At 47.6% G+C, this 22446-nt stretch overlaps 1 protein-coding gene across 10 annotated transcripts in view; it reads left to right on the forward strand.

The window, feature by feature from the left end:
* Nucleotides 1-22446, forward strand: part of LOC106592472 (uncharacterized) — a 79483-nt gene that overhangs the window by 55239 nt on the left and 1798 nt on the right. For 9 of the 10 annotated variants that reach the window (XM_045722373.1, XM_045722382.1, XM_045722376.1 and 6 more), the window contains 4 exons: nt 5065-5246; nt 5387-5500; nt 19383-19669; nt 19801-19899. In XM_045722373.1, coding sequence (XP_045578329.1) covers nt 5065-5246; nt 5387-5500; nt 19383-19669; nt 19801-19899 — 682 coding nt within the window. The remainder of the gene's footprint in view (nt 1-5064; nt 5247-5386; nt 5501-19382; nt 19670-19800; nt 19900-22446) is intronic. The other variant, XM_045722377.1, reaches the window with a different exon arrangement.

Here is a 22446-nt window from a genome sequence, read left to right on the forward strand (position 1 = left end):
TAACTGCTAAAGAACTAGTTTAATGTAGCTAACTTCCCACTGTTGAATTAACTGCTATAGAACTAGTTTAATGTAGCTAACTTCCCACTGTTGAATTAACTGCTATAGAACTAGTTTAATGTAGCTAACTTCCCACTGTTGAATTAACTGCTATAGAACTAGTTTAATGTAGCTAACTTCCCACTGTTGAATTAACTGCTATAGAACTAGTTTAATGTAGCTAACTTCCCACTGTTGAATGAACTGCTATAGAACTAGTTTAATGTAGCTAACTTCCCACTGTTGAATTAACTGCTATAGAACTAGTTTAATGTAGCTAACATCCCACTGTTGAATTAACTGCTATATAACTAGTTTAATGTAGCTAACTTCCCACTGTTGAATTAACTGCTATAGAACTAGTTTAATGTAGCTAACTTCCCACTGTTGAATTAACTGCTATATAACTAGTTTAATGTAGCTAACTTCCCACTGTTGAATTAACTGCTATAGAACTAGTTTAATGTAGCTAACTTCCCACTGTTGAATTAACTGCTATAGAACTAGTTTAATGTAGCTAACTTCCCACTGTTGAATTAACTGCTATAGAACTAGTTTAATGTAGCTAACTTCCCACTGTTGAATTAACTGCTATAGAACTAGTTTAATGTAGCTAACTTCCTACTGTTGAATTAACTGCTATAGAACTTTTAGAATGTTCTAATTAAGACTGATTATGCATTATGCTAATTTTAACATCTCTAACCCACTTACCTGTGGTAGCAGTTCTACAGGAAGAGAGAGACTGCAGATTCTTTCAAACAACAATTTTATAAGATTTGCAAAAATGAAGCAATCAACCATCACCAAGAATTGTTCAGTTGAAAACTTAACAAACGTAGTCGGGTCTCTGCTTTTATAGAAGAATACATCATTCTTGTGTCCGTGGCAGTTAGCAGATAGTGTGTAAAAGGTCATTAGTTGTCTGTGCAGATTGAAGATAGCACGAGGTTGATAGTCCGAGGGCTCAACCGTCTAACTGCATTCAGAACAACAACAAAAAATGAAATAAAATATAATGTTATTGGTCACATACATGTGTTTAGCAGATGTTATTGTGGGTGTAGCGAAATGCGTGTGCTTCTTGTTCCGACAGTACAGCAATATCTAACATTTATCTACCACTACTATCTACCAATATCTAACAAGTAATATCTAACATTTATCTACCACTACTAATATCGACCATTATCTACCAATATCTAACAAGTAATATCTAACATTTATCTACCACTACTAATATATACCAATATCTAACATTTATCTACCAATATCTAACACGTAATATCTAACATTTATCTACCACTACTAATATCTACCAATATCTAACAAGTAATATCTAACATTTATCTACTACTACTAATATCTAACATTTATCTACTACTACTAATATCTAACATTTATCTACCACTACTAATATCTAACAAGTAATATCTAACATTTATCTACTAATATCTATCTACTCGTACTACCCACTGAACGCTACTATCAACTATTTCTTCAACAGTCACTCCCTCTACTAAACCAGCCAAATAAAATGTAACACTAACAAACTTCTAAACTACTTCCATTAGATGCACCATATCCCTGTGGATCAGTTGGTAGAGCATGGTGTTTGCAATGGTGTTTGCAACGCCAGGGTTGTGGGTTCGATTCCCATGGGGGGCCAATACAGGAAATAAAGAAATAAAAATGTATGAAATGAAATGTATGCATTCACTACTGTAAGTTGCTCTGGATAAGAGCATCTGCTAAATGACGTAAATGTAATCATATTTCCTCCCTAAATAATATCCTAAAACTTTTCTAATTCCTTATGAGTGGAAGTGTAGTAGTCTGACTATAGTTGTTAGTGATGAAATATGTGACCTAACTGCCCCACACTCCAAAGTAATAAGATTCACATAGTAGTCCATCAAAGTAAACAGACCAGATATTGGTGTATTTGTTATTATTTTTGACTATATTTCATTACTTTGCTTAAATAAAGCGTTTTAACATTTGTTCCACTGCCACAACAATACTTGTTGAGTTAAAGCAACCCCACAGGTTACCTTCATGGAAAATGACTATCTAGTTACTTATTTTCTTACTCACATTGGTGCTATTTTCACAAGTATGTGTGGAATTTTCAGAACTCTTAGTACAAAACTCCAAACTGGTAACAGTTGCAATGCAGCCAGTCTTCTATTCAAAACCTTTTTATAGAGCATCCATTTTTGTTTGGAGACATCTCTCACCACACAACCATTGATCCAAAATATATGTTTACAGTAAAATACAATGAGAACATTGATTTAATCACCAAAACATAATGACATTTTCTCAACTTAGGGAGTAAACATTATTTATAATAATGTCACATGGCGAAAATCAAATCTCTCTGAAATGAAAATGGATGGCCCTCCCTTCAGCAAAATATATTTTCCGCTTGAAAATAAAAAAAACTGAGGCAAGCTATTTCACCCCCTGGAGTTGATTGACGCACCGGTCCATCAATTGAAGTTACATAACAAAAAAAATCACATCAAACACTCTGGCTTTCTTAAAGCATTCTATTCATCAGCAAGCTGACCAGACTGTTGTAGATAGTGGCAGAGCCTGTTATTTAGAATGCAGCAATACAATTTACACACAGTGCTAATGGGACCAATCCCTCTATGGTTCAATGTGATTTTAGGGTCCTTTTTGGAGGATTTTTGGAACGGCTTGATTATGGATTTGTACTAAACAGAAGGAATAATGCCTGTCTCAAAACACGCCTGGAAGAGTTCAAATAGTATATGGAATAGTCTTTGGGAAATTAAGACATAAATGTATTGTTCCGATATCATTACAACATAGGTGTACTGTAATCAGATGATACAAATTAAATGAATGAATGAAAGAAACAAGGTTTAGCAGGCGTTAGTTAGCATCAAGCCTGTCTGGAGCATTTGGCCATAGGTTCTCATCCACATCACAGTAAATGCACCTGGTGAAAAACATTTTTGGAATTGCAAATAGAAGCCTGATATAGTTTTTATTATTTTCTACATTGTAGAATAATAGTGAAGACATCAAAACTATGAAGTAACACATATGGAATCATGTAGTAAGCAAAAAAGTATTAAGCAAATCCAAATATATTTTAGATTCTTCTAAGTAGCCACCCTTTGCATTGATGACAGCTTTGCAAACTCTTGGAATTCTCTTAACCAGCTTCACCTGGAATGCTTTTCCAACATTCTTGAAGGAGTTCCCACATGTGCTGGGCACTTGTCTGCTTTTCCTTAAATCTGCGGTCCAACTCATCCCAAATCATCTCAATTGGGTTGAGGTCAGGTAATTGTGGAGGCCAGGTTATCTGATGCAGCACTCTATCACTCTCCTTCTTGGTCAAATAGCCCTTACACAGCCTGGAGGTGTGTTGGGTCATTATTGTCCCACTAAGTTCACACCAGGGATGGAGCATCGCTGCAGAATTATATGGTAGCCATGCTGGTTGAGTTTGCCTTGAATTCAAAATAAATCACTGACAGTGTCACCAGCAAAGCAACCCCACACCATCACACCTCCTCCTTCATGGTGGGAACCACACATGCGGAGATCATCCATTCACCTACTCTGCGTCTCAGATACAAGGCGGTTGGAATCAAAAATTGGGGCTCATCAGAACAAACAACAGATTTCCACCGGTCTAATGTCCATTGCTCGTGTTTCTTGGCCCAAGCAAGTCTCTTCTTATTGGTGTCCTTTAGTAGTGGTTTCTTTGCAGCAATTCGTCCATGGAGGCCTGATTCACTCAGTCTCCTCTGAACAGTTGATGTTGAGATGTGTCTGTTACTTGAGCTCTGTGAAACATTTATTTGGGCTGCAATTTCTGAGGCTGGTAACTCTAATGAACTTATCCTCTGCAGCAGAGGTAACTCTGGGTCTTCCTTTCCTGTGGCGGTCCTCATGAGAGCCAGTTTCATCACAGAGCTTGATGCTTTTTGCGACTGCACTTGAAGAAACTTTCAAAGTTCTTGAAATGTTCCACATTGACTGACCTTCATGTCTTAAAGTAATGACTGACTGTCGTTTTTCTTTGCTTATTTGAGCTGTTCTTTCCATAATATAGACTTGGTCTTTTACCAAATAGGGCTATCTTCTGTATAGCACCCCTACCTTGTCACAACACAACTGATTGGCTCAAACGCATTAAAAAGGAAAGACATTCCACAAATTAACGTTTAACATGGCACACCTGTTAATTATAATGCATTCCAGGTGACTACCTCATGAAGCTGAATGCCAAGAGTGTGCAAAACTGTCATCAAGACAAAGGGTGGCTACTTTGAAGAATCTCAAATATCAAATATATTTTGATTTGTTTAACACTTTTTGGTTACTACATGATTCAATATGTGTTATTTCTTAGTTTAGATGTTTTCACTATTATTATACAATGTGTAAAATAGTAAAAATAAAGAAAATCCCTGGAATGAGTAGGTGTGTCTAAACTTTTGACTGGTACTGTAGTTCTGGATTGATATCATTAAATGTATTTCATTGTATTTATGTATCGTGTCTTGTGTGGCTTAATTAGTATGAGCATGGCACTAGCAACACCAGAGTTGTGGGTTTTGATTCCCACTGGGGTCACATACCAAAACTTTGGATAAAGCACCTGCTACATGAATGGCATATATTAGAGTGATAGTAAAATGTATTTTAACAAATGAGAAGAGAATCATATCTTAAGTAAAGTGAGGGTTGCATTGTGAAAAGCAATTTCTTTATATGAACATGTATTGCAATGTGAAACATGTATTTCTAGATGAAACACTACGTTTTGGTGAAAAAGTGTCTGTATGATTTTGTGTGTTGTAATAGTCAATTGAAAATGTACTCAGAGTTTTGAAACAACTGTCTTTTTGATGATCTGTTTTGGATTTTGTACTAATCGTTGCTAAAATGTACCACATACTTGTGAAAACTGCACCAAAGCAATACAAACAAAAATATATATATTTCTCTCTCTCTCTCCCCTCCCTCCCCCAGAGCTGGTTGAAGAGGTGAGTATTTATGACGTCCTGTGGGAGACCAGTGAGAGAGTAGCAGATGAGACCCTCGACACCGCCTTCCTCAGAGGGATGTATTCCAGACGTCTGCCTGCCCACTGCTATGCTGACTTCTGCCACCAGGAGATGCTATACCTGGACAGAGTCATCACCATGCTGCAGGTGAAAAGAAAATACATTAAATAAAACAAATACCGTAACGTTTTACTTACTATGACTGTGATACGTGGTTGTCATCCCTAGCTATCTTAAGATAAGTTGCTCTGTGTGTGTAAATGTGTGTATGCGTGTGTGTGAGCCAGGTGCTGATCAGAACAGTCCAGGGTCCTCCAGACATCATGCAGTTTCTCCAGAGAACACATCAACGCTACCAGGAGTCTCTGAAGGAGGCCCAGAACCAAACTCCACCACATCTGGTAAGAAGCTGTTATAACAATCACCCTTAATATACCATTTAAGATAATATGAAATTTAAGATAATATTTCTTAATATACCACTTAAGATAATATTTCTTAATATACAATTTAAGAGAATATATCTTAATATACAATTTAAGAGAATATATCTTAATATACAGTATATTACTGTCACGTCCTGGCCAGTATAAGGTTAATTGTTTTTGTAGTTTGGTCAGGACGTGGCAGAGGGTATTTGTTTTATGTGGTTCGGGGGTGTTGTGTTTGTGTAAAGGGTGTTTGATTTAGTATTTCCGGGTTTTGGTTTATGTTTAGTTAATTCTATGGTTAGTCTAGTGTGTGTGTTTCTATGTTTGGTTGATTGGGGTTGGGACTCTCAGTTGAAGGCAGGTGTTGTCTATCTGCCTTTGATTGAGAGTCCCATATATTAGGGTGTGTTTGTATGTGTTATTTGTGGGTGATTATTCTGTGTATAGCCTTGTGCCTTACCAGACTGTTTATTTGTCGAGTGTTCGTTTTTTCGTTATTTGGTATGTTCATTTTTGAGAGTAATTAAAAATCAAGATGAGCATTCACGTACCTGCTGCGTTTTGGTCCTCATTCACCGACAACAACCGTGACAGAATCACCCACCACTCAAGGACCAAGCAGCAGAAGAAGGAGCAGAGGGAATTCGAGTTGGACTGGCGGGAGAAATGGACCTGGGAGGAAGTTCTGGACGGGGCCGGACCTTGGCACCAGGCTGGGGATTATCGACGCCCGCAGTGGGAAATTGAGGCAGCCAAGGCAGAGAGGCGGTGGTACGAGGCCAAGTACGCGCTGAAGGAGAAGCTCGAGAGGCACCCCCAAGAAAATTTTTTTGGGGGGCACACGGGTAGTTTGGCTAGGCGTAAGAAGAGCCGGAAGCCAGCTACCCGTGGTTATATGGAGGAGCGTATGGGGTGGAGAGCGCTATGTTTCGCTGAGGAGCGCACTATCTCACCCATACGCATGCACAGTCCGGTGCGCGTTATTCCAGCCCCTCGCAGGTGCCGTGCTAGAGCGGGCATCCAGCCTGGTAGGAGGATGCCTGCGCAGCGCATCTGGTCGCCGGTACGCCTCCGAGGACCAGGCTACCCAACTCCCGCTCTACGCACGGCTACCATCAGGCCCCTGCACAGCCCAGTCTGCCCTGTACGGGCACCCCGCTCGTACAGGGCTACTAGTTCCATCCAGCCAAGACGGGTTGTGCAGGAGGTAAGATCGAGACCGACTGTGCGCCTCCATAGCCCTGGGTTTCCAGCTCCTGTCTCTCGTGCGGACCCGGAAGTGCGTCAACCCAGTCCGACTCGTCCTGTTCCCGCTCCCCGCACTAGCCTGGAGGTGCGTGTTCATAAGCTGGTATATCCGGTACCAGCACCACTCACCAGGATTATAGTGCGTCAGCCCGCCAGTCAACAGTCATCATCAGAGCTGCCCGCCAGTCAACAGTCATCGTCAGAGCTGCCCGCCAGTCAACAGTCATCGTCAGAGCTGCCCGCCAGTCAACAGTCATCGTCAGAGCTGCCCGCCAGTCAACAGTCATCGTCAGAGCTGCCCGCCAGTCAACAGTCATCGTCAGAGCTGCCCGCCAGTCAACAGTCATCGTCAGAGCTGCCCGCCAGTCAACAGTCATCGTCAGAGCTGCCCGCCAGTCAACAGTCATCGTCAGAGCTGCCCGCCAGTCAACAGTCATCGTCAGAGCTGCCCGCCAGTCAACAGTCGTCAGAGCTGCCCGCCAGTCAACAGTCGTCAGAGCTTCCCGCCAGTCAACAGTCGCCAGAGAGGTCAGACTGCGCTGAACTGCCGGAGTGGCCAGACTGCGCTGAACTGCCGGAGTGGCCAGACTGCGCTGAACTGCCGGAGTGGCCAGACTGCGCTGAACTGCCGGAGTGGCCAGACTGCGCTGAACTGCCGGAGTGGCCAGACTGCGCTGAACTGCCGGAGTGGCCAGACTGCGCTGAACTGCCGGAGTGGCCAGACTGTCCTGAACTGCCGGAGTGGCCCGAATTGCCAGACTGCCCAGACTGTCCCGAATTGCCAGACTGCCCAGACTGTCCCGAATTGCCAGACTGGCCCGACTGCCCCTCGGCGATGCCAGAGTGGCCCGACAGCCTGGAACGGCCGGAACCAGAGCCACCTCCAGAAATAGGTGGGTTGGGGAGGGGGGGTGTAGCACAGTGCCGTCGTTGACGGCAGCCACCCTCCCTTCCCTCCCTTTAGAAAAGGGGATTTTTTTTTTTTGGTGTTGCTTGGGGTTATTTTTTAAGGTGCTTCTGGGGTAGCACATTTAAGGGGGGGGTACTGTCACGTCCTGGCCAGTATAAGGTTAATTGTTTTTGTAGTTTGGTCAGGACGTGGCAGAGGGTATTTGTTTTATGTGGTTCGGGGTGTTGTGTTTGTGTAAAGGGTGTTTGATTTAGTATTTCCGGGTTTTGGTTTATGTTTAGTTAATTCTATGGTTAGTCTAGTGTGTGTGTTTCTATGTTTGGTTGATTGGGGTTGGGACTCTCAGTTGAAGGCAGGTGTTGTCTATCTGCCTTTGATTGAGAGTCCCATATATTAGGGTGTGTTTGTATGTGTTATTTGTGGGTGATTATTCTGTGTATAGCCTTGTGCCTTACCAGACTGTTTATTTGTCGAGTGTTCGTTTTTTCGTTATTTGGTATGTTCATTTTTGAGAGTAATTAAAAATCAAGATGAGCATTCACGTACCTGCTGCGTTTTGGTCCTCATTCACCGACAACAACCGTGACAGAATCACCCACCACTCAAGGACCAAGCAGCAGAAGAAGGAGCAGAGGGAATTCGAGTTGGACTGGCGGGAGAAATGGACCTGGGAGGAAGTTCTGGACGGGGCCGGACCTTGGCACCAGGCTGGGGATTATCGACGCCCGCAGTGGGAAATTGAGGCAGCCAAGGCAGAGAGGCGGTGGTACGAGGCCAAGTACGCGCTGAAGGAGAAGCTCGAGAGGCACCCCCAAGAAATTTTTTTGGGGGGGCACACGGGTAGTTTGGCTAGGCGTAAGAAGAGCCGGAAGCCAGCTACCCGTGGTTATATGGAGGAGCGTATGGGGTGGAGAGCGCTATGTTTCGCTGAGGAGCGCACTATCTCACCCATACGCATGCACAGTCCGGTGCGCGTTATTCCAGCCCCTCGCAGGTGCCGTGCTAGAGCGGGCATCCAGCCTGGTAGGAGGATGCCTGCGCAGCGCATCTGGTCGCCGGTACGCCTCCGAGGACCAGGCTACCCAACTCCCGCTCACGCACGGCTACCATCAGGCCCCTGCACAGCCCAGTCTGCCCTGTACGGGCACCCCGCTCGTACAGGGCTACTAGTTCCATCCAGCCAAGACGGGTTGTGCAGGAGGTAAGATCGAGACCGACTGTGCGCCTCCATAGCCCTGGGTTTCCAGCTCCTGTCTCTCGTGCGGACCCGGAAGTGCGTCAACCCAGTCCGACTCGTCCTGTTCCCGCTCCCCGCACTAGCCTGGAGGTGCGTGTTCATAAGCTGGTATATCCGGTACCAGCACCACTCACCAGGATTATAGTGCGTCAGCCCGCCAGTCAACAGTCATCATCAGAGCTGCCCGCCAGTCAACAGTCATCGTCAGAGCTGCCCGCCAGTCAACAGTCATCGTCAGAGCTGCCCGCCAGTCAACAGTCATCGTCAGAGCTGCCCGCCAGTCAACAGTCATCGTCAGAGCTGCCCGCCAGTCAACAGTCATCGTCAGAGCTGCCCGCCAGTCAACAGTCATCGTCAGAGCTGCCCGCCAGTCAACAGTCATCGTCAGAGCTGCCCGCCAGTCAACAGTCATCGTCAGAGCTGCCCGCCAGTCAACAGTCATCGTCAGAGCTGCCCGCCAGTCAACAGTCGTCAGAGCTGCCCGCCAGTCAACAGTCGTCAGAGCTTCCCGCCAGTCAACAGTCGCCAGAGAGGTCAGACTGCGCTGAACTGCCGGAGTGGCCAGACTGCGCTGAACTGCCGGAGTGGCCAGACTGCGCTGAACTGCCGGAGTGGCCAGACTGCGCTGAACTGCCGGAGTGGCCAGACTGCGCTGAACTGCCGGAGTGGCCAGACTGCGCTGAACTGCCGGAGTGGCCAGACTGTCCTGAACTGCCGGAGTGGCCCGAATTGCCAGACTGCCCAGACTGTCCCGAATTGCCAGACTGCCCAGACTGTCCCGAATTGCCAGACTGGCCCGACTGCCCCTCGGCGATGCCAGAGATTATTCTGTGTATAGCCTTGTGCCTTACCAGACTGTTTATTTGTCGAGTGTTCGTTTTTTCGTTATTTGGTATGTTCATTTTTGAGAGTAATTAAAAATCAAGATGAGCATTCACGTACCTGCTGCGTTTTGGTCCTCATTCACCGACAACAACCGTGACAGAATCACCCACCACTCAAGGACCAAGCAGCAGAAGAAGGAGCAGAGGGAATTCGAGTTGGACTGGCGGGAGAAATGGACCTGGGAGGAAGTTCTGGACGGGGCCGGACCTTGGCACCAGGCTGGGGATTATCGACGCCCGCAGTGGGAAATTGAGGCAGCCAAGGCAGAGAGGCGGTGGTATGAGGCCAAGTACGCGCTGAAGGAGAAGCTCGAGAGGCACCCCCAAGAAAAATTTTTTGGGGGGCACACGGGTAGTTTGGCTAGGCGTAAGAAGAGCCGGAAGCCAGCTACCCGTGGTTATATGGAGGAGCGTATGGGGTGGAGAGCGCTATGTTTCGCTGAGGAGCGCACTATCTCACCCATACGCATGCACAGTCCGGTGCGCGTTATTCCAGCCCCTCGCAGGTGCCGTGCTAGAGCGGGCATCCAGCCTGGTAGGAGGATGCCTGCGCAGCGCATCTGGTCGCCGGTACGCCTCCGAGGACCAGGCTACCCAACTCCCGCCTCACGCACGGCTACCATCAGGCCCCTGCACAGCCCAGTCTGCCCTGTACGGGCACCCCGCTCGTACAGGGCTACTAGTTCCATCCAGCCAAGACGGGTTGTGCAGGAGGTAAGATCGAGACCGACTGTGCGCCTCCATAGCCCTGGGTTTCCAGCTCCTGTCTCTCGTGCGGACCCGGAAGTGCGTCAACCCAGTCCGACTCGTCCTGTTCCCGCTCCCCGCACTAGCCTGGAGGTGCGTGTTCATAAGCTGGTATATCCGGTACCAGCACCACTCACCAGGATTATAGTGCGTCAGCCCGCCAGTCAACAGTCATCATCAGAGCTGCCCGCCAGTCAACAGTCATCGTCAGAGCTGCCCGCCAGTCAACAGTCATCGTCAGAGCTGCCCGCCAGTCAACAGTCATCGTCAGAGCTGCCCGCCAGTCAACAGTCATCGTCAGAGCTGCCCGCCAGTCAACAGTCATCGTCAGAGCTGCCCGCCAGTCAACAGTCATCGTCAGAGCTGCCCGCCAGTCAACAGTCATCGTCAGAGCTGCCCGCCAGTCAACAGTCATCGTCAGAGCTGCCCGCCAGTCAACAGTCATCGTCAGAGCTGCCCGCCAGTCAACAGTCGTCAGAGCTGCCCGCCAGTCAACAGTCGTCAGAGCTTCCCGCCAGTCAACAGTCGCCAGAGAGGTCAGACTGCGCTGAACTGCCGGAGTGGCCAGACTGCGCTGAACTGCCGGAGTGGCCAGACTGCGCTGAACTGCCGGAGTGGCCAGACTGCGCTGAACTGCCGGAGTGGCCAGACTGCGCTGAACTGCCGGAGTGGCCAGACTGCGCTGAACTGCCGGAGTGGCCAGACTGCGCTGAACTGCCGGAGTGGCCAGACTGTCCTGAACTGCCGGAGTGGCCCGAATTGCCAGACTGCCCAGACTGTCCCGGAATTGCCAGACTGCCCAGACTGTCCCGAATTGCCAGACTGGCCCGACTGCCCCTCGGCGATGCCAGAGTGGCCCGACAGCCTGGAACGGCCGGAACCAGAGCCACCTCCAGAAATAGGTGGGTTGGGGAGGGGGGGTGTAGCACAGTGCCGTCGTTGACGGCAGCCACCCTCCCTTCCCTCCCTTTAGAAAAGGGGATTTTTTTTTTTGGTGTTGCTTGGGGTTATTTTTTAAGGTGCTTCTGGGGTAGCACATTTAGGGGGTACTGTCACGTCCTGGCCAGTATAAGGTTAATTGTTTTTGTAGTTTGGTCAGGACGTGGCAGAGGGTATTTGTTTTATGTGGTTCGGGGTGTTGTGTTTGTGTAAAGGGTGTTTGATTTAGTATTTCCGGGTTTTGGTTTATGTTTAGTTAATTCTATGGTTAGTCTAGTGTGTGTGTTTCTATGTTTGGTTGATTGGGGTTGGGACTCTCAGTTGAAGGCAGGTGTTGTCTATCTGCCTTTGATTGAGAGTCCCATATATTAGGGTGTGTTTGTATGTGTTATTTGTGGGTGATTATTCTGTGTATAGCCTTGTGCCTTACCAGACTGTTTATTTGTCGAGTGTTCGTTTTTTCGTTATTTGGTATGTTCATTTTTGAGAGTAATTAAAAATCAAGATGAGCATTCACGTACCTGCTGCGTTTTGGTCCTCATTCACCGACAACAACCGTGACAGAATCACCCACCACTCAAGGACCAAGCAGCAGAAGAAGGAGCAGAGGGAATTCGAGTTGGACTGGCGGGAGAAATGGACCTGGGAGGAAGTTCTGGACGGGGCCGGACCTTGGCACCAGGCTGGGGATTATCGACGCCCGCAGTGGGAAATTGAGGCAGCCAAGGCAGAGAGGCGGTGGTACGAGGCCAAGTACGCGCTGAAGGAGAAGCTCGAGAGGCACCCCCAAGAAAAAATTTTTGGGGGGCACACGGGTAGTTTGGCTAGGCGTAAGAAGAGCCGGAAGCCAGCTACCCGTGGTTATATGGAGGAGCGTATGGGGTGGAGAGCGCTATGTTTCGCTGAGGAGCGCACTATCTCACCCATACGCATGCACAGTCCGGTGCGCGTTATTCCAGCCCCTCGCAGGTGCCGTGCTAGAGCGGGCATCCAGCCTGGTAGGAGGATGCCTGCGCAGCGCATCTGGTCGCCGGTACGCCTCCGAGGACCAGGCTACCCAACTCCCGCTCTACGCACGGCTACCATCAGGCCCCTGCACAGCCCAGTCTGCCCTGTACGGGCACCCCGCTCGTACAGGGCTACTAGTTCCATCCAGCCAAGACGGGTTGTGCAGGAGGTAAGATCGAGACCGACTGTGCGCCTCCATAGCCCTGGGTTTCCAGCTCCTGTCTCTCGTGCGGACCCGGAAGTGCGTCAACCCAGTCCGACTCGTCCTGTTCCCGCTCCCCGCACTAGCCTGGAGGTGCGTGTTCATAAGCTGGTATATCCGGTACCAGCACCACTCACCAGGATTATAGTGCGTCAGCCCGCCAGTCAACAGTCATCATCAGAGCTGCCCGCCAGTCAACAGTCATCGTCAGAGCTGCCCGCCAGTCAACAGTCATCGTCAGAGCTGCCCGCCAGTCAACAGTCATCGTCAGAGCTGCCCGCCAGTCAACAGTCATCGTCAGAGCTGCCCGCCAGTCAACAGTCATCGTCAGAGCTGCCCGCCAGTCAACAGTCATCGTCAGAGCTGCCCGCCAGTCAACAGTCATCGTCAGAGCTGCCCGCCAGTCAACAGTCATCGTCAGAGCTGCCCGCCAGTCAACAGTCATCGTCAGAGCTGCCCGCCAGTCAACAGTCGTCAGAGCTGCCCGCCAGTCAACAGTCGTCAGAGCTTCCCGCCAGTCAACAGTCGCCAGAGAGGTCAGACTGCGCTGAACTGCCGGAGTGGCCAGACTGCGCTGAACTGCCGGAGTGGCCAGACTGCGCTGAACTGCCGGAGTGGCCAGACTGCGCTGAACTGCCGGAGTGGCCAGACTGCGCTGAACTGCCGGAGTGGCCAGACTGCGCTGAACTGCCGGAGTGGCCAGACTGCGCTGAACTGCCGGAGTGGCCAGACTGTCCTGAACTGCCGGAGTGGCCCGAATTGCCAGACTGCCCAGACTGTCCCGAATTGCCAGACTGCCCAGACTGTCCCGAATTGCCAGACTGGCCCGACTGCCCCTCGGCGATGCCAGAGTGGCCCGACAGCCTGGAACGGCCGGAACCAGAGCCACCTCCAGAAATAGGTGGGTTGGGGAGGGGGGGTGTAGCACAGTGCCGTCGTTGACGGCAGCCACCCTCCCTTCCCTCCCTTTAGAAAAGGGGATTTTTTTTTTGGTGTTGCTTGGGGTTATTTTTTAAGGTGCTTCTGGGGTAGCACATTTATGGGGGTACTGTCACGTCCTGGCCAGTATAAGGTTAATTGTTTTTGTAGTTTGGTCAGGACGTGGCAGAGGGTATTTGTTTTATGTGGTTCGGGGTGTTGTGTTTGTGTAAAGGGTGTTTGATTTAGTATTTCCGGGTTTTGGTTTATGTTTAGTTAATTCTATGGTTAGTCTAGTGTGTGTGTTTCTATGTTTGGTTGATTGGGGTTGGGACTCTCAGTTGAAGGCAGGTGTTGTCTATCTGCCTTTGATTGAGAGTCCCATATATTAGGGTGTGTTTGTATGTGTTATTTGTGGGTGATTATTCTGTGTATAGCCTTGTGCCTTACCAGACTGTTTATTTGTCGAGTGTTCGTTTTTTCGTTATTTGGTATGTTCATTTTTGAGAGTAATTAAAAATCAAGATGAGCATTCACGTACCTGCTGCGTTTTGGTCCTCATTCACCGACAACAACCGTGACAGAATCACCCACCACTCAAGGACCAAGCAGCAGAAGAAGGAGCAGAGGGAATTCGAGTTGGACTGGCGGGAGAAATGGACCTGGGAGGAAGTTCTGGACGGGGCCGGACCTTGGCACCAGGCTGGGGATTATCGACGCCCGCAGTGGGAAATTGAGGCAGCCAAGGCAGAGAGGCGGTGGTACGAGGCCAAGTACGCGCTGAAGGAGAAGCTCGAGAGGCACCCCCAAGAAAATTTTTTTGGGGGCACACGGGTAGTTTGGCTAGGCGTAAGAAGAGCCGGAAGCCAGCTACCCGTGGTTATATGGAGGAGCGTATGGGGTGGAGAGCGCTATGTTTCGCTGAGGAGCGCACTATCTCACCCATACGCATGCACAGTCCGGTGCGCGTTATTCCAGCCCCTCGCAGGTGCCGTGCTAGAGCGGGCATCCAGCCTGGTAGGAGGATGCCTGCGCAGCGCATCTGGTCGCCGGTACGCCTCCGAGGACCAGGCTACCCAACTCCCGCTCCACGCACGGCTACCATCAGGCCCCTGCACAGCCCAGTCTGCCCTGTACGGGCACCCCGCTCGTACAGGGCTACTAGTTCCATCCAGCCAAGACGGGTTGTGCAGGAGGTAAGATCGAGACCGACTGTGCGCCTCCATAGCCCTGGGTTTCCAGCTCCTGTCTCTCGTGCGGACCCGGAAGTGCGTCAACCCAGTCCGACTCGTCCTGTTCCCGCTCCCCGCACTAGCCTGGAGGTGCGTGTTCATAAGCTGGTATATCCGGTACCAGCACCACTCACCAGGATTATAGTGCGTCAGCCCGCCAGTCAACAGTCATCATCAGAGCTGCCCGCCAGTCAACAGTCATCGTCAGAGCTGCCCGCCAGTCAACAGTCATCGTCAGAGCTGCCCGCCAGTCAACAGTCATCGTCAGAGCTGCCCGCCAGTCAACAGTCATCGTCAGAGCTGCCCGCCAGTCAACAGTCATCGTCAGAGCTGCCCGCCAGTCAACAGTCATCGTCAGAGCTGCCCGCCAGTCAACAGTCATCGTCAGAGCTGCCCGCCAGTCAACAGTCATCGTCAGAGCTGCCCGCCAGTCAACAGTCATCGTCAGAGCTGCCCGCCAGTCAACAGTCGTCAGAGCTGCCCGCCAGTCAACAGTCGTCAGAGCTTCCCGCCAGTCAACAGTCGCCAGAGAGGTCAGACTGCGCTGAACTGCCGGAGTGGCCAGACTGCGCTGAACTGCCGGAGTGGCCAGACTGCGCTGAACTGCCGGAGTGGCCAGACTGCGCTGAACTGCCGGAGTGGCCAGACTGCGCTGAACTGCCGGAGTGGCCAGACTGCGCTGAACTGCCGGAGTGGCCAGACTGTCCTGAACTGCCGGAGTGGCCCGAATTGCCAGACTGCCCAGACTGTCCCGAATTGCCAGACTGCCCAGACTGTCCCGAATTGCCAGACTGGCCCGACTGCCCCTCGGCGATGCCAGAGATTATTCTGTGTATAGCCTTGTGCCTTACCAGACTGTTTATTTGTCGAGTGTTCGTTTTTTCGTTATTTGGTATGTTCATTTTTGAGAGTAATTAAAAATCAAGATGAGCATTCACGTACCTGCTGCGTTTTGGTCCTCATTCACCGACAACAACCGTGACAATTACGCAGTAACTAAAGCTTAATAATAGCTCACCATACCAAACCTTAACAAACATTTCTTAACTTTATTAAGGTAATATCTCAAGTAAATCAAGTCATTGTTTATAGGGAAAATACAAGCAGAAGAGTGAATGTAAACCTGGGAAAAAATGCACTTCCCTCCACTGTGCCCAATAAAATACCATACAACCCTCCCCAAAGCAAAAAAACATTGACAACCCTGCCCTATTTTGGACCCCCCCCTCCCAACCTGTAAATGTAGATCTGTCCCATAGACTATAGAAAAGTAGGTAGTCTTTGAATTTGTAGTCTCACTCAACCCTCACACTTTCACCACTGCATTTCATATACAGTTTCTGTAGCCAAGTCTCCCTCTTTTCCTCAGAGAAAATGGCTTGATTCTACTGTTCAAAAGACATGACCCATAACACCGGTGCTATGTTTTTTAATTTTTATCATGATTCATTCATAAAGCATATCGCGGGCCGTTCTAAAACTAGGCTACTTGTGGACCGGACCGTTAACCATTTGTTTAGGCTACATCTTGATCAGTCATGTTACCTCATTAGCTAGCAATAGTTAACTACCTACGGGTGCGTTCAGCAGGATCAAGAATAAACATGCCTCTCTGATTGATGAAAAAGGAATAACGGCGGTAATATTCATAGAATTTCTGTCTTCGGTCTCATTTTATGTAGTGTCGTGTTGTCTCTCTTGTTGTGTGTGTGTGTGTGTGTGTGTGTATATACAGTTGAAGTCGGAAGTTTACATACACTTAGGTTATGTTAACAGACTATAGTTATTGCAAGATGGTTAGGACATCTACTTTGTGCATGACACAAGTCATTTTTCCAACAATTGTTTACAGACACATTATTTCACTTATAACTCACTGTATCACAATTCCAGTGGGTCAGAAGTTTACATACACTAAGTTGACTGCATTTAAACAGCTTGGAAAATTCCTGAAAATGATGTCATGGCTTTAGAAGCATCTGATAGGCTAATTGACATCATTTTAGTCAATTGGAGGTGTACCTGTGGATGTATTTAAAGGCCTACCTTCAAACTCACTGCCTCTTTGCTTGACATCATGGGAAAATCAAAAGAAATCAGTCAAGACCTCAGAAAACAAATTGTAGACCTCCACAAGTCTGGTTCATCCTTGGGAGCAATTTCCAAACGCCTGAAGGTACGCATCCGTCATACTGCTAAGGAAGGAGATGTGTTCTGTCTCCTAGAGATGAACTTACTTTGGTGCGAGAAGTGCAAATGAATCCCAGAACAACAGTAAAGGACCTGGTGAAGATGCTGGAAAAAATGGGTAGAAAAGTATCTATATCCACAGCAAAACGAGTCCTATATCGACATAACATGAAAGGCCACTCAGCAAGGAAGAAGCCACTGCTCCAAAACCGCCATAAAAAAAGGTGGCAGCATGATGTTGTGGGGGTGCTTTGCTGCAGGAGAGGCATTGAGTTTGTAGGCCTTGAAATACATCCACAAGTATATCTCCAATTGACTCAAATGATGTAAATTAGCCTATCAGTTCACAGTTATCTTCTGGATGGCTCTCAAAAAACTTGGTTCGACCACAAACCCAAGGGCTCTTTTAAATGTAACCAGTCTAACCATTGCAGAAATATTGCACAGAAAAAGTGTTTTGTTGAGACTGCTTCCAAAATGGAGTATTACGCCAAGCATTTCATTAACTGCAAAACCACTCATGTCATCTATAGATTGGAATGTCCACAGTGCAAGGTGTTCTAAATTGGACGGACAAAGAGACGCCTTCAAGACCGCTTAGCGGAACACAAGTATGCCATACGGGTAGGCAATAAAGACTACCCCATGGCAAGGCACTACAAGTCCTTACACCATGGCAACCCTGCCTCCCTACAAGCTATGGGTATTGATCATGTTCCGGCCTCTATTAGAAAAGGGGACCGTCTTAAACAGTTAAACTAAAGGGAAAGTTTTTGGATTTATAAACTACAGGCCACAAAGTACCCTGGTTTAAATGAAGATATGGATTTCCCAAACTTCCTGTAGGGTCGTGATAGGTCCATTTGCTGTCATCTAGTGGACAATTTGCTCAATTGCCCTCAGCTATGTTTAGACTGTTGTTGTTCATGTTTGGCTGTGTTCTAGTGTACTATGGAATATATTTCTTTCTTATTCTTCACACTTCTCCCAGTCATATTTAAGGTTAGAACTACCTTTCTAAGTGTTCTGATACTTCTAGCTTGGAGTTGTATTTTTATGATAACATAGCTACAGTATTTCACTTTTTAATGTGCATAGTATTGCTTACTAGGTGTGTCCAATCAATTTTGTAACCACTCCCTCTTCAAATTATGGCTAATTGGAAAAGCTGTTCAAAAGAGGACATTGTATTATTTCTTTGTACTCCCTGACGAAGGCCATGCAGGCGAAACACGTCGGATTTTTAAAACTTTTTCTATTGAACATGCCATACAAATAAAGGTATTTTAATTAATTATATGAAGAGTGCCTTGGTCCTCCTTTCTTTTTGATGACCAATTCACCCCTTTTGCCAAAGAGCACCTTCTGTCTACCAAAATGTACTATTGTGTACCTTAGTAGCGCTTCCCTTCCTCATCTTTCTACTAGCCTATCAGAAGCTTCCAAAGCCATGACATCATTTTCTGGAATTTTCCCAACTGTTTAAAGGCACAGTCAACTTAGTGTATGTAAACTTCTGACCCACTGGAATTGTGATACAGTGAGATAGATATAAGTGAAATAAATCTGTTTGTAAACAATTGTTGGAAAAATTACTTGTGTCATGCACAAAGTAGATGTCCTAACCGACCTGCCAAAACTATAGTTTGTTGACAAGAAATTTGTGGAGTGGTTGAAAAACGAGTTTTAATGACTCCAACCTAAGTGTATGTAAACTTCCGACTTCAACTGTATCTACTTCAAATACCTTACTATTATCTGTCCTGATGCATAGTCACTTTACCCTGCCTCCATGTACATACTGTATCAACCTCAAATGCCTTATACCTCTGCACATTGATCTGGTACTGGTACTCCCTGTATATAGCTCCACATTGATCTGGTACTGGTGTTCCCTGTATACAGCTCCACATTGATCTGGTGCTGGTATTCCCTGTATATAGCTCCAAATTGATCTGGTACTTCCTGTATATAGCTCCACAATGATCTGGTACTGTTACTTCCTGAATATAGCTCCACATTGATCTGGTACTGGTACTTCCTGTATATAGCTCCACATTTATTTTATTCCTCCTGTTACTTTTATTTGTGTTATTATTTTTTAACTCTGCATCGTTTGGAAGGGCTCGTAAGCATTTCACAGTAAAGTCTACACCAGTTGTATTCAGCGCATGTGACAAATAAATGTAATTCTCTTTTCCTCCTCCTCCGTCTGCCTACAGAACTGGTCCTCCATCCAGCCCTCTGCAGCTGTGTTTCAGTACCTTCACACCTTCCATAACCACATAGTAAACTCCCTGTCTCTCTTCCTCCTCCTCCTCCTCCTCCTGCCTACAGAACCTGTCCTCCATCCAGCCCTCTGCAGCCGTGCGTCAGTACCTCCAGAGCTTCCATGACATTGTGAATGAGGAGCCCATCTACTGGCTGGTGTCTCTGCTGCCCAGAGCCCTGCTAAGACCTTACCTGGCAAAGAACCTGCCCCTGGGAGAGAGGACCAGACCAGGCCCCAGGCCCTGCCTCTACCCCTGGCTAAGCCTCTTCCCCTGCCCCTGCTACCAGTGGGGGGGAGAGGACATGAAGTCAGACCAGAGGAACCAGAAAGACAAGTCAGGGGCATATTACAGGTATCTTGAAGTTTATAGCCTATGGAGGTTTATAGTGTCTCAACTCAACTCACAAAACATTGTTGTGTTTAATCTTGTCAAGTGTGGTGATATTGTGGAGTGACTCTTTTCTAACCTGTTTCTCTCTCCAGGCTTCTACTGGAGAAGTACCAGGATGTGATAGATGTCTTTAAGGCTGTCAACATCTTCAGAGTCCAGATGATCAACGAGAAGGCTCTCTTCACCTCCAGGTGCGGTTAGCCCAACTTAGGTCTACAGTTAGCCCGACTTAGGTCTCCAGTTAGCCCGACTTAGGTCTACAGTTAGCCCGACTTAGGTCTACAATTAGCCCGACTTAGGTCTACAATTAGCATGGTCCTGCTATTTAATTCTACAGTTAGCCTGGTCCTGCTATTTAATTCTACAGTTAGCCTGGTCCTGCTATCTAATTCTACAATTAGCCTGGTCCTGCTATCTAATTCTACAGTTAGCCTGGTCCTGCTATTTAATTCTACAGTTAGCCAGGTCCTGCTTACTAAGTATACAGTTAGCTTGGTCCTGCTAAACAAGTCTTGCCAGGTCTCCCTCGCAAAACAGGCTCTCAACCCTACGGATCTCCATAGCCTGGGTGCCAGTCTAATTTGTGATATCATTCTACTCCTTGTCAACATAATTTGGCATATGACATGGAGTACAGGAAGTGGAATCCCAACCAGGGAATTTGGATGTTGAAGTTGTGGGAACGTACATTTTTGGTTTACCATTGGTTCTGGGGAGGAAGCAATAACTTTACTGAACGGTAAAACGGAATTCTGAAAGCCTGTTCTGGGAACGTTAAGTTTTAGGTTCCAGGGAGGTTTCTGAGAACGTCTTACTATGGTTCCAGGGAGGTTTCTGAGAACGTCTTACTATGGTTCCAGTGACGTTTCTGAGAACGTCTTACTATGGTTCCAGGGAGGTTTCTGAGAACGTCTTACTATGGTTCCAGGGAGGTTTCTGAGAACGTCTTACTATGGTTCCAGGGAGGTTCTGAGAACGTCTTACTATGGTTCCAGGGAGGTTCTGAGAATGTTCTACTATGGTTCCAGGGAGGTTCTGAGAACGTCTTACTATGGTTCCAGGGAGGTTTCTGAGAACGTCTTACTATGGTTCCAGGGAGGTTTCTGAGAACGTCTTACTATGGTTCCAGGGAGGTTTCTGAGAACGTCTTACTATGGTTCCAGGGAGGTTTCTGAGAATGTCTTACTATGGTTCCCCGAACATTTTCCTGTGAGGTTTTATTTTAATGCTCAGAGAAACGGAATTATTGGTTATTTTGATTTTTTTTTTTTGTTCGTTAAAACGTTCACTGAATGTTTCAATAATACTTTTAACAAAAGTTGTAGCTTTTTTTGGCTTAACTTTTTTAAAGTCCAAGCACAAATAGGACAAGGGCCGCAACTTTATGCGCTAGCTGGGATGTTAGCACAAAACAGGTCTGGATTTCAGGCTCTCAGTCAAACACTACAGTAGAACATGTGTATCACATTAACCACGTGATCTCTGTATTAATGTTAAATATCTCTGTGATGTTCATCTCTGTATTACTAGCTGGCAGCGTAATATAACTGAGGTCATATACACTGCTCAAAAAAATAAAGGGAACACTTAAACAACACAATGTAACTCCAAGTCAATCACACTTCTGTGAAATCAAACTGTCCACTTAGGAAGCCACACTGATTGACAATAAATATCACATGCTGTTGTGCAAATGGAATAGACAACATGTGGAAATTATAGGCAATTAGCAAGACACCCCCAATAAAGGAGTGGTTCTGCAGGTGGGGACCACAGACCACTTCTCAGTTCCTATGCTTCCTGGCTGATGTTTTGGTCACTTTTGAATGCTGGCGGTGCTTTCACTCTAGTGGTAGCATGAGACGGAGTCTACAACCCACACAAGTGGCTCAGGTAGTGCAGCTCATCCAGGATGGCACATCAAATGCGGGCTGTGGCAAGAAGGTTTGCTGTGTCTGTCAGCGTAGTGTCCAGAGCATGGAGGCGCTACCAGGAGACAAGCCAGTACATCAGGAGATGTGGAGGAGGCCGTAGGAGGGCAACAACCCAGCAGCAGGACTGCTACCTCCGCCTTTGTGCAAGGAGGAGCAGGAGAAGCACTGCCAGAGCCCTGCAAAATGACCTCCAGCAGGCCACAAATGTGCATGTGTCTGCTCAAACGGTCAGAAACAGACTCCATGAGGGTGGTATGAGGGCCCGACGTCCACAGGTGGGGGTTGTGCTTACAGCCCAACACTGTGCAGGACGTTTGGCATTTGCCAGAGAACACCAAGATTGGCAAATTCGCCACTGGCGCCCTGTGCTCTTCACAGATGAAAGCAGGTTCACACTGAGCACGTGACAGACGTGACAGAGTCTGGAGACACCGTGGAGAACGTTCTGCTGCCTGCAACATCCTCCAGCATGACCGGTTTTGCGGTGGGTCAGTCATGGTGTGGGGTGGCATTTCTTTGGGGGGCCGCACAGCCCTCCATGTGCTCGCCAGAGGTAGCCTGACTGCCATTAGGTACCGAGATGAGATCCTCAGACCCCTTGTGAGACCATATGCTGGAGGGGTTGGCCCTGGGTTCCTCCTAATGCAAGACAATGCTAGACCTCATGTGCCTGGAGTGTGTCAGCAGTTCCTGCAAGAGGAAGGCATTGATGCTATGGACTGGCCCGCTTGTTCCCCAGACCTGAATCCAATTGAGCACATCTGGGACATCATGTCTCGCTCCATCCACCAACGCCACGTTGCA

This window comes from Salmo salar, chromosome ssa07, assembly GCF_905237065.1.
Source record: "Salmo salar chromosome ssa07, Ssal_v3.1, whole genome shotgun sequence".
Classification (NCBI taxonomy): Eukaryota; Metazoa; Chordata; class Actinopteri; order Salmoniformes; family Salmonidae; genus Salmo; species Salmo salar.